This window comes from Pseudovirgaria hyperparasitica (genome assembly GCF_010093815.1).
Source record: "Pseudovirgaria hyperparasitica strain CBS 121739 unplaced genomic scaffold EJ05scaffold_34, whole genome shotgun sequence".
Lineage (NCBI taxonomy): Eukaryota > Fungi > Ascomycota > Dothideomycetes > Acrospermales > Acrospermaceae > Pseudovirgaria > Pseudovirgaria hyperparasitica.
In genome coordinates, this window is record NW_022985582.1 from 21,979 (window position 1) to 35,791 (window position 13,813).

Sequence of the window (13,813 nt, forward strand, 5' to 3'; positions counted from 1 at the left end):
AACCAATACTCGTAATGCCGCCTCTAGTACTAGACACGCTAACTTACCGTAGTAACGTTACTACTATGTTATCCGTCACGTGCATAAAGCACACGTAACGTGGTAAGCTAAACGGAATCGTGCGAAATTCAATAACGGTTGACTAGACCGAGAGTTAAACCCGTGACCCCGTAGTAGCTTTAAGATTATATAAGGAGGTGGGCTCTACGCACTAACCAACTACACTATAAAAGGACCGAATCTTAAAGCTACTGCTTTAAGGGTGGAGCATACTACTTATATACGACTACTATATACATGTATAATTAACTAGTAGGCCACGTGCTCCTTACGTGCCTAACAGGTTATTAATATATATATATTAGCGGCGTACTATATATATAATATATAGATACTAGTATACTTAGAAGAGGCTATATTACGCTTAGATAATCTAAAATACTAGTTTATACTATATCGTGGAGATAAATTAGAGGATAATCATTTTAACTTTCCGAAGTTCCATGTATTATTATACCTAGTTAATACTATTAAATACTATAGTTTATTATATCTAATATTGGTAGAGCTACTAGAGTAATCTTATATTATAGTAAAGAAATTATATTAAGGTTTAAATAAGAGGGAGACGTTTCTATAGTAGATACTAGTAGTAGATATATATATAATGAATACTAAAATCTCTAGTAGTATAGAGGTAGCGGCTAGTACTAGTATATTAGTAGCCCCTAGCCTAGAGTAGCTTAATAATATATATAAGCTAGTTAGCTAGTAGCGTATTCTAAAGAAGCTATACTAGAGTAAATATATACTCTACGTCTTATAGAGCTATAGACTATCTATATTCTACTAGACTACTATTAGCGACCTCTATAATATATATAGTAGTAGTTTTATATTATTTAATATAGTTATACCTTTTATACGTAACTATCGTAATTAGCTTATTAGAGATAATATATTAAAAGATACGAATATTAAATATATTAAAAAGGACCCTTATAGACACGGGTCCTTTCTATCTATATATATAAGACTATATATATACTAATACAACTAGATAGAGATATATCTATAGAGGCCTTTAACCTAATTTAGATAAGGTATATCTATAACTAGTAAAAGAGTAGTAAGGCTAGGGAGAATTATATAATAGTATAGAAGTTTAATAAGGGTAGTAACTACCTTAACGGGAAGCGGGTTAGTAAAGTCTATATATTTCTAGAGATATATAATACGGAGAGTATCGACGTAACTAGTAGTATAGTAGCGCGATTCCTAGGTATATTAGTTAAACTACTTAATAACTTGGGTAGAGGTAATATTAATACTATTAGTAGTCTTATACTATTATATATAGTAGGTTAAAGGTCTAGTAATAAGACTCGTACGATAGATAGGTTCCGTGTCTACGAGCTAGAGTATATTCTATACCCTATATAGATTATATTACGTTGGTTAGTTATAGATAGTTTATTCTAGTTAGATATATATAGTAATTAGAGGATCTATAATAAGATATATAACCTAGACTTCTAGGCTATAAATAGACGAAATATAACTATAGCGTTAAAACACGGGTACGTATCGTAAGTCTATCGCTATCTACTACCGCCTACTATAGTATACTAGTATATACCGGTATATAGCGGAAGTAATGGTTTATATATAGTAGTACTCGATAGTTATATTCTATACTAGAATATCTCTAAGGAATAATCGTGGTTTATTATAATTAGTTCTATAATAGACTTATATTTAATAACTATCTATAATTTTAGCTAAGGAGTATCTAGGGATACACCTCCTTATTATCTAATAATTACTAGCTAGTATAAAAACTCCACGCCTGTAAAAGGGGTATATAGAACTAAAAGGATTCTTATTTACGGGTAGAACTAGATACGGATAGTATTAATCTAATATAGATAGATTATATATATTAATACCCTAAAATCTAAACTATATCTCTAGGCCTACTAGACCTAGCTTATATCTAATTCTAATATTTTTATTATCCGCGTTTATACCTTATTAGATACTAGGTATATAATAAGTCTATAGTTAAGTAAGTATTAGATACGTAACGAGTCTATTAATAAATAAGTACTAGGTATATAATAAGTCTATATAAATAAGTATAAATAAGTATATACTAGGTATATAACGCTCTTACTAGGGAAACGTCTTTCTTAAGTATCTCCCTCTTCTAATATTTCTTCTTCTCTTTCTTTATTCTTTCTCTAGCCTTATAAGTATAGTTAGACTTATATTACTATATTATTAATATATATATTCTTATATAGACCGTTAGAAACTACGGTAACTAGATATACGTTCTTATAATAGATAAATATACTATACTAATATGTCGTATTGTTCGTGTTTAATATAAGGGTTTACTACTATAATTATTTATTATTACGCTTGTCTATCTCTTCTTAATAATAGTACTAATTAATAATAATCTATTATAGAGATAATAGTTAGTATTACGTACTTCTCTTAAATATTTATATATTAATATTATATAAGTATATACTTTGCGGAGGTCCTCTATCCTTCTCTTAAGCTACCTAGACTATTCTCTAATTACTAGAAACTCTTATATCTAACTATTTCTACTATTTATTCCTTGGTTCTACTTATTAGGCTTTAAATAATAGCGAACTATAATAGATTAGTAGTTATCTATATTTCGTGTACGCCGAGTTAGTATACCTAAATATAATAGATAATAGTATATTTATAATAGTATATACTAGATCTTATAGTATTCCTCTTTAACGGTAGATCTATATAGTTATAAAGACGGTCTACTATTCTATTATACCTATATACTACGCTACTCTTTTATTATATATAGATAGTATTACTAGAGTAGAGCTATTATCTATTATACTTAATATTATATATAGAGTATTATATATTTAATATCGTTATTTCACGTGCTCTATATTAGTACGGGATCGGATACTAGTTATATATTTCCCCGCCTCTATTAAATTAACGAGTTATTACTAATAACTATACGGACTACTTATATCGATATAGCCGTAATATACGTGTTATATCTACGTCTATTATATAGAGTATATATATTATCTCTCTATTACCCTAGTAATATACCCTATTCTCTATTCTATCTATCTATAGCTACGTCTAGCTAGCCGCGAATAAATAGCCGAGTAGAAGTAAGTCTCAATATACTTTATATATTTAGGGCGTCCGATAGGTAGAAACTTCGGGTATATATAGAAGAGTTAATTTAAGAGGAATTTACTAGTCTATTACTAAACCTACGTAGTAAGGAAGTAAAGGACTACTATATAAAACGAGAGTATTACCTCTAGATAGTCGCGGATAAATATATATTTATTAATAGTAGTTATACTATTTTATAGATAGATACTATATATTAACTTAATACTATATTCTTGGTATTTACGCGTAACTAGCGGCGGTTAGCTAAATACTATTATATATGTTAAAACGATGCCCTAGGCTAGACGAGCTATTATAATATTATATATACTCTATAAACCCGTCTAATATATCTAGCTAACCTAGTTATTCGACTATCGGACTACTAGTATCTATATCTTCTAAAGTAGCTATGCTACCGTGTTATATATATATATATATCTATAGTCCTTATCCGCGATCGTACTCGGGTTACCCTAGTACTAATAACGGCTATATAGAATAGCACGACGCTATTAAATATTAAGGGTATAAAAATATATAATATAGTAGGTCTTAGTATAAATAAACTATTAGAATTTATTAGCTTATCTATAGATATACTAGGGGATATAGATAGTTATAGGCATGGTCGCGTCTACCTAGAATACCCGATTCTACTAAGCGAGTCGAGTAATATAATCCTTTATAAGGATAGTTTAGACTAGGTATTATAGTAGGCTATTAAATAGATACTAGGCTTAGGACTAGATTAGGTGGTTTTCCGCGTAGGCGATATAAACGGTATATTTAGAAGTCTACTATAATATATTAACTATAATCTAACTATATAGGAACGTCGCGCTATAAGTATAGTAGTAGAATTTCTCTATCTAGCGCGCGTAGATAAGCTCGAGATATATATACGCTAATAGATATTAGTATATATTAATATATTACGACTACTAAGCGGTATATTTTAATATATACTAGTATATCTAGTATATACTAGTATAATGCTATCGCTCTTCCGTAGACCTAATACTATTTATATATCTTAGGTTTTCGGTTATCGGTTACGTATAGAGTTATATATATAGTAGATACCTTACTAGATTTAGGTCTTTCGTCGATAGTATATAGATATACCCTAGTCTACTTAATATAGGCGTAGTTAATACTTTATCTACTTAAATAATAGACGTTAATAACGACGTAACTAGTATATTTATCTATTATATTATTAGCTAGCTAATATTATATTAGGAGAGTTAAGCGCCGCCGTTCTATCTACTCTATCTATTAATATTAATATACTAGTAATTATAACCTAATCACCTTATAAATTAATATATAATATTAGTATACTTAAGAGTTTAAGCGAACGTATAAAAGTCTAATATTATATACTATTTAGGGCCGGGGAGGAAGCGTCTACTAGTATAGTAGTTATTAAGGCGATAGTAGAAGTCTATATATAACTAGATATACTAAGTCCGCCTTCTTCTTATATAGTTCTATCGCTAGATAATATTACTAGTTTTAATATTACGGGAGAGGAGTTTATAGACACGAACCTATAAATATTAGTATAATATTAGCTTAATAGTACGTATTATAGTATAAAGTAAGTTATATTTAAGTAGTAGTTAGACATGTACGCTAGTATACTAATAGATATATAGTATCTCTACTATAAATAGAATAGGTAAGGCATAGCTAGTAATATCTTACTATCTAGAAGAGATAGTTACTATAGAATTTAGAAGATAGGCTTAGCGTCTATAGTATTAGTATATTAGATAGCTAAACTTTTATATAATACTATTTACTTATATCTATATTTATCTAAGCTCTAATTTAATAGCCTTCTATAACGTACTATATACTCGGTCGGTAAGCTACTAGACTTATATAATAGTAGTATACTACCCTACTTTATATACTACTTAAGCTACTATTACTTTAGTCTATATTAATCTTAGCTTCCTTTAGTCGTCCCTATATTATAAAAGAAAACTTCTATAAACCTTTTCTCTACTTATCTTGGTTTTTAAACCTAAATCTTACCTTCTATACTTTATTCCGTGTTAATTACGACTGTATATAAACGCTATATTAAACTTAACTCTATTAACCCTTAAGGTCCATTCTATATAATAGTTAGCGAGGTTATATTTATAGTTTATAGTATAGATTAAGAACTCGTTATATTTAGTAATATTTAGAACTAGTCTATACTTAATATAATTAAGTCTTATATTTAAGCCGAGTCTTACGTTTAAGCCGAGTCTTACGTTTAAGCCGATCCTTACGTTTAAGCCGAGTCTTATATTTAAGTCGAGCCTTACGCTTAAGCCGATTCTTACGTTTAAGTTAAGTCTTATATTTAAGCTAAGCCTTACGTTTAAGTCGAGCCTTATACTTAAGCTAATTCTTATGTTTAAGCTAAGCCTTATATTTAAGCTAATTCTTATATTTAAGCTAAGTCTTACGCTTAAGTCGAAGCTTATAATATAACTACTATCTTAATCGATAATAAACTACTCGTCTTTAGTATACTTACTAGTAACTACTATTCTAACGACGAGTATAAACTTAAGAAGGTCTAAAGTAGTAAGGCTCCCGTTTCTACTTACGCTATCTATTAGATCTCTCTTATATAGAGTAATCTATAGTTAACCTTTAGGAATATCTATAGTATTAGTAGAGAAATAGATAGACTTAAGTAGAAATAAGCGAAAACTTAAGCTAAGCTTAAGCTAGTAGTATTTAAGGCTCGTGGTAAAGGTTATAGCTTTAAAGAGTCGATTAGTTATATATATAGATTCCTTAAATTCCCTAAGTACTACTCTTAGATTAAGTTATATACTCGCTTCTAATAGATTAATAAAGAGAAATTAGTATCCTTAATAAGCTTACTCCGCTTTAATCATACTAATATCCTTCTATTATCCAACTACCCTACAGTATAGATCTTTAAGATTAAGTAAGTAGATAACTTTATTAAGTATTTTTCTAAACTTTCTAATCTTATTATAAGCGAAGCAGATAAAGCTAATATACTATATACTAATACTAGCCTCTACGAAGACCCTTATAACTTTTAGATTATTAAACTTATAGCTAGCGAGCTTCTTAGTATAGGTTTTACTATTCTATTATATATTAGACCTAATATAATATATAAATAAGTAAAGTAATTCTTCGAAGATCTAGGTACTTATACTATAGTTTATATCTTACTACCGCTACGTAACTCTATAGATCTTACTAACTTTAATAATAAGCTTAAACTAGAGAGTAATCTAATTAATTCATAGTATATAGGAGTTACTACTCCCTATATATAATACGGTATAATAAGTAGACTAGACACTTAGCTCTAGATCTCTATTCTCTACCGCGAGTTATTTAATAAGAAATTTAACTATCTAATATATATTACTATAAGTACCTTATAAGACGAATAGACGGATCTTCTATTATTCTAATTCTAAGACGTTACTATTAGATATATCTAGCTCTTAGGTATTACTCGGGCGCTCTTAGCTATCGTCTATTCTATTAATATAAAAGGATTCTATTATATGGAACTAGGTAGTTATGGGTACCTTAAAGTAGATTTAAAGAATTATAATAACGATATATACCGCTTTAAAGTCCTTTAATTTCGTCTAGGCGTCCTTCTATTCGAATACCTTACTCTAAAAGTCTTTAATAAGGTTAGGCGTCCTTCTAAAGTATCTAAGGTACTAATTATATTAATAGATATAGTTACTAATATAACTTAAGCTTATCCTAAATATTTTATTCGGACTAGTAACACTAGTTTAAGTATAATTAGGTCGTCTCTTACTACGCTTATAGGGTTTATAGACGTTCCGGCTTTAGTTAGTATATAAATCTATAATAAGCTTACTAAGTAATATATTAATACGTGCTAGAAACTAACCTACTACGCTATATAAGCTTCTAGAGACGGCGGCGTAGACGACTATACTACTTAGGATATGTTTAATACGATAGTCCTTAATATTATTATAGACTTAGTATCTATATCTCTAATATATAGGTTCTCTAACTCTAATAATAAGATTCTAGATTATAGTATAGAGCCTTAGAATACTCTTATTACTCTTTCTAAATTATCTATATCCCTAGATAATAATAAGGATATAAATATAGAATATAGTTACGATATTATTAGTAACGAAGGTTCTATTACTAGCCCTATCGCTAATATATATATACTTCTAATATTATCTAAAGTCTACTCTAGTATCCTATTCTCTTTACTACCCTCTATATAGAATCTAATACTTAGTAATAACTACCTAAATCTTTAACCTGTCGACTATAACCACTACGTTAAAGATTATAAAAGATTCTATAATCTCTAGAATATTATATGTTTAGAACTATCTCCCTAATAATAGTATATCTATATATAGGCGACGGACGTACTTAGGGCTTAGTTTCTACTTTATAGCTATAGAGGAGCTAGAAAGAGCTATTTATAGCTTTATCTACTACTAGCTATACTTCTAATTAATAAAATAAATAGTACTTCTATTATCGCTTATACTACTAAGGTAGTTATTCTATCTAGTAATGTAATAGTATACCTCCCTATACTAGGTTCTACCTAAATATAGAGAATATATATATATATATTATTATCGGCCTAACTAACGAAACCTATAACGACGCTATAAGAAAAGTATATAAATATATAAGTAATATATTTACTTACTATAAGTCTCTAAAGACACTAGTTATTCTTTAAAGATACGCCGAAGCCGTTAATTAAGAGGTTTTCTTTACTATAGCTAGACTATCTTATTACGGTAACCCTCTTATTAGACTAACCTAGAATAATATAATAGGCGGTACTATCCTCGTGTAAGCTTAGGCTAACTATAGTAAATAACTATCGGAATATAGTACGGATCCCTATACTTATCTATAGGAACTATATACTAGTTACGTTACGCTTAAGGTTATTAGACTTATTAAATCTTAATACTAATATAAATAGATCCCTAAGAATTTCGAGAAAGAAACGGCTTAGCTATTATATACTATCTATAAATATTATACTTATAATAAGGATATATCTAAGGAGAAGTATAATAGGATAAACGAGCTATACCTCGCTACCTAGGACCTAGTTACTATCTATGCCTAGATTTATATAGGGACCCTATATATTATAAATATCGCTAAGGTAGTCTATAATATATATCCGATTTTAGTTATAATAGAAGAGGCTATATATATCCTTAAAAGTAATATACTTAGGATTATTATTAATTATACTACTATAGAATAGTAACCGACATTTATTTACGTTAGTAACCTACGCTAGCTTAATACCTACTAGTATAATAGTACTAATATATAGGCCGCGAACTAGAGGATCTCCTTTATAAAGCGCTAGATATAATATAGCTTCCCGACTACTTACCTTACCAAGTTAGAACGCTTAGTTCCTAGAATAATAAATATTATATTACTAATTACTTACTTAGGCGAGCTAACAACCTCGCCCTATATAACGAATAATATTAATATACTACTTATAGAGACCGTTTAATAAATATTTAGAATCCATAGCTATTAACACGTTATATACGCTAATATTAATAGAGATTACGTGTATACGGTAAATAACTTAATATATAATATAGACTTATTACGTTTTACTTAGTAGATCATTACTAAGCTACTCTATTATAGCGTTATACTTAATCGTGTACTCTATATTTCTATATACGCTATCTAACGTAATCTATTTAAAGGGATAGTTAGGAACTCGCTTCTAACTATACTTACCGTAGCGGATAAAGCTTAATTTAATACCCTACCTAAGCCGGTATAGAAGCTTATCTAATGGCGTTTATAGAACGGTTCTTAGGGTTATAATAATAATATAGTCCTTATCGACCTAGTCTAAACTAATCGCTTCGGCTTCCTCTTAGAAGTAAACTATAATATCGTTACTATTACGCGTGCTAAATAGATAATAGTTATTATTACTAACTTCGTATCTCTTAAGAGGTAGAAAGTCCTAGATAGCGTACTTAGCGAGATATAGAATAAGTACTCTAAGATTTATATAATATATATATATACGACCCCCGACCTAGATAGCCTCCCTCTACTCTCTAATATATCTAATTACTAATATAGTTACTCTATACTTAGTATTAGAGAGAGAGAAGAATAAAGTAATTAATAAACTACTAATAGTACTAAGCCCTATAAGCCGCTAGTCTACTATAAATATAATATTAAAGAATATAAGTCTATTAAGTATCTAAGAGGGTCGACACTTATATCTAATAACTATTAGAATATTAGCTATAAAACTAATATTTACCCTAAACCCAAGACGCTTATAGGTACGTTTTATTATAATTATAAGACTACTAGTTATACTTAGCGTTATTATTCTAGCCGTACTAAATTACTAGCACGTATAAATAGTAATAATCTAGTTAATACTACTAGAGCTAGTACTACTAGAGCTAATACTACTAGAACTAATACTACTAGAACTAATACTACTAGAGCTAATACTACTAACGAAGTAACTACTAGCGGCTAGGATAATAGAGACTATAAGGATACCGACCGAGACGGCGGTATTATAATATATAAAGATATAGAAGTTAATTAGTAATAGTATACGATTAGACTTATATATTAGGGCTACTTAGTTACGGCTTCTTAGTAAGTATATCTCTATATCTATTTTAGATATAGTCATAATATCCTACTAGATAGATAGTTTAGCTCTATTAAAGATCTATTAAGGGTATTTCTATTACGTCTACTCTAGTATAGATACGCTATTAGATAATATGGCGCTACTAGGCACGTTAACTAGTATCTACTAATTAAGAAATAAATATAATTCTATATCTACTACGAGCCCCGGCCTAATAACGTAGACTTCCTTTAGTTATCCCCTTTATACTTTTAAAACTACTTCTAGCCTTTATATTAGAAGATATTACTATCTAAAGAGAAAATATAAAAAAATATACACTCTAATCAAAGCCCCCACCTTTAGACTTTAACTATAATATATATAGAATATAGTAAACCTAAATATCGCGTACTTTAAAAGTATAGAAGAATATAATACTTAAATATAATAAAATATAGGCGCACGATACTCGGAGAGTACCTAGGGATAAGTATATAAATATAAAATGGGATAAGACTAACGTAGTACCTTATATATATATAGCTATATACCGTCCTAGACGTAGTCGCCTATAATATAATATTATAAGATAAGAATTATAGCTATCTAATTCTATTAAGGATATTAGATAATATAAAGTAAATAACTACACGCCCGACTACGCCACGCTAAGCCACGTATATATTATAAACGTGTATTCGAGGAATAATAAGGATATAAATAAGTTTTATCTAGTAGGTACCTTATTATTCCGGCTTCTATCTCTATTATCTAATCTATATCTCCGTCTTCCTCGCGCCTATAATATACTATATATATACTATATAATTAGTCTATAAATTATAAATACTATATTAACTATATATATTAACTATATATAATTAATATATCGAATCTAATTCTATAATAAAGTAACCGTCGGAATATAGTAATTACTATAGTACTACTTTATATCTTAAGTCTAGATATATAAGTAAAGTATAAAGCTATAGAGGCGTGTATAAGGTAGCTATATATAGAAGTATATATAGCTACTCTACTTATAGACTATAGATATTAAACTAAGAACGAGCTTAGCGTAAAAAGAGCACGTAAGATTATTAATAAGATAGCGGGTAAATTCCTAGTAGTATAGAAAAGAGTAGTAGAGTATATAGAGATAAAGGCGCTATACTATATCTACGACTAGGTACGCACTACAGTATAGAAAACTATATATTATAGAAAAACTATCTCCGAGTATAAGAAGAGACGTATAATTATAGCCCTATATTCTATAACCTTATAATCCCCGTCTATTATAACCTTATAACCTCCGCCTATTGCAATCTTATAACCCCCGCCTATTATAACCTTATAGCTCTTATATACCACGACCTTATAGTCTATACTTATAGCGGTCCTATAGTCTACTAATATATATACTATAAGAAAAATCGAATTTATAATTAGGTTCGACGATAACGTATTCCTTAAAATACTAGTACCTATATCTAACTAGTAGAAAGATTATAGCGACGCTTCGTGTATTAATTTAGTAGTATTTATATAGTAAATTAGGGTCTAATACGTAATAAAGACTAGAAGGGCACTTAACTAGAGCTATACTACCATATATTCTATTATACTACTAGTTAAGTATATAATAAGTAAAATAGAACTAGAGGTAGATATTAGATAGCTCCTATAGTTAGTAATTAAACATGTCCTAGAATATAGTAATAGTATAATACTTCTCGGCCTTAGATAGAATATAGATAGTAATTAAACATGTCCTAGAATATAGTAATAGTATAATACTTCTTAGCCTTAGATAGAATATAGATAGTATACTAGAAGCAAAACGAAATATAAACTAGTAACTAATATATAATAGTATAGATAGCTATATATAGGTTATACTTAAATAAATCCGCCCCTCCGTCCCTAATACTATACTTACTATAACTAGTATAATAATAGTAATAGAAAGCTACCACCTATGATAGTAGAGATACCTATAGAGATAGTATTATAGATAGTAGATAGTATTACCTAAACGACTCGACCCTTTCTCTAGTAATTGTTAGGGCTAACACTAGGATAGACTTAACTAGAACACTATGGTCTAGTACGGTCCGTGACAGGTGGACCTAGGGTAAGCCAGCTAGAATAAGCGAGACTACTATATAAGTAGGCCGTATACACTTGATTCCTACTCTTTAGGAATTAACCTCGTTAAGAGAGTAGACTACCCTTTTAAATATATTCCCGAATCCTTCTATGACCTATTAGACTACTATTCTACGTCTATAATCCTTATATTTTGATTCCTCTTTATATAGCACGACGGTAGTTTATAGAAATGGCTCTAACCACTCGTCATAACACCCGTTGTACCGCCTCTTATAGTAGACCTTCTCCTAACCTAAACGAGGAGAATAGTCTACCTATAACTACCCCTACTAATAACTATATCTTATAGACTATCGCACCGATAACTCGCACGATATTCTATATAACTATAGAAGATATTATAGAACACGAGGATAGAGTCTATTATACTCTATCTTAGTCTAGTTCGAACTATACTAGACCTAACCTTAATACGAGGCTAGACCTTATTAATGTTAACGAGTTAATCCGTTAGAATCGCCTAACGTTAACCATACCTTATAACGACGTGTATACTAGACTATATAAAGAGAGGTAACGATAGATTTAACTCGAGTAATAACTACGCGAACTCGACGAAGCTTAAGGACGTACTACGAGACTTAAAGCTATATTACGCGCTTTAGTTCTAGTAACGACTAATCTATATTTATATAGACCTATACTAACTAAAACGATCTATCCTAGTCTACTACTATTCTAATTACCCCGACCTAAGAAACTACCTTACTTTAATAGTAAAAGTAGAAAGAGTTTCCACGTATAGGCTTACTAATATAGCTGATTCTTCTATCTATTCACGAACGATAGCGATAAAATTAGATTCGCCTAGAACTACCTTAACCCGACGCCTTTAGAACGTTAGATAGTATACTAAATTAAATATTCTAAGGATGCCTATAACTAGGACACGTTCACCAAATTTCTCCTCTAATATTTTAGCAATAGGGCTAAATAACGCGACTAGGCCTAGGGCTATATCTTTAAGACTCGATAACGAGATAATTAGTTACCGTTATAACTTCTTAAATACCTTCGGCCCCTCTAGAGAGAAACCGAAGAAGATTATATGATTCAATAGTATAATAACTTTAAATGGTCCCTCGCCCTAAATGTAAAGGACCGTCTTAACCTTATAATAATAATCTCTATAGACCTCTAAGCTCTTATAAACCTCGTAGAGCGATACTAGTATATAATAAATAATTAACGCCGCGCTAGTATACGACTATCCCTAACGATCTAATCTAATATAAAATCGTCTAACTAAAACTAATTTAGTAATAGATCTCACGGGACGTTATAAGGCTACTACCACGCCTTAAATTCAAAACCACGCGGATCGTATCGTGGATCTCCCTACTAATTAATATATCGAGATATAAGGACTAACTCGTATAAATAACCTAAAGTTACTTACTATATCTATAGTAGAATAGACTATATAGTACCTAAGTACCGTTTAGGGAAGCTACTAAGTACTAATATAACTAACTAACTAGTTATATACTATAAGTGCTAGTAGCTAGGATACATCGCGCCTAACTATCTAGTATAGAATATAAAAAACTAATAGTCTATAAGAAACCCTCGCGACTTGTAGACGCGACTATAATAGAGGGGTAATCCGCTAAATAGTATATCGAACTATAGACTAGACCTATCGAGGTCCCTTATGGATAATATTAGACTATAATACTTAATAGTAGGTCGGCTACTAACGTTATATCGACCTAATAAGCACGAGAACTTAATACC

General features: G+C 29.7%; 1 protein-coding gene across 1 annotated transcript; it reads right to left on the bottom strand.

Annotated features, from left to right (window-relative positions):
* Positions 1-5,513: 5,513 nt before the first annotated feature.
* Positions 5,514-5,678, bottom strand: EJ05DRAFT_420586 (uncharacterized protein; the record flags this gene model as incomplete). Its single annotated transcript, XM_033741461.1, has 1 exon — positions 5,514-5,678. A coding segment is annotated over one exon (165 nt), but the record flags the coding sequence as incomplete, so codon positions are not given.
* Positions 5,679-13,813: the final 8,135 nt, after the last annotated feature.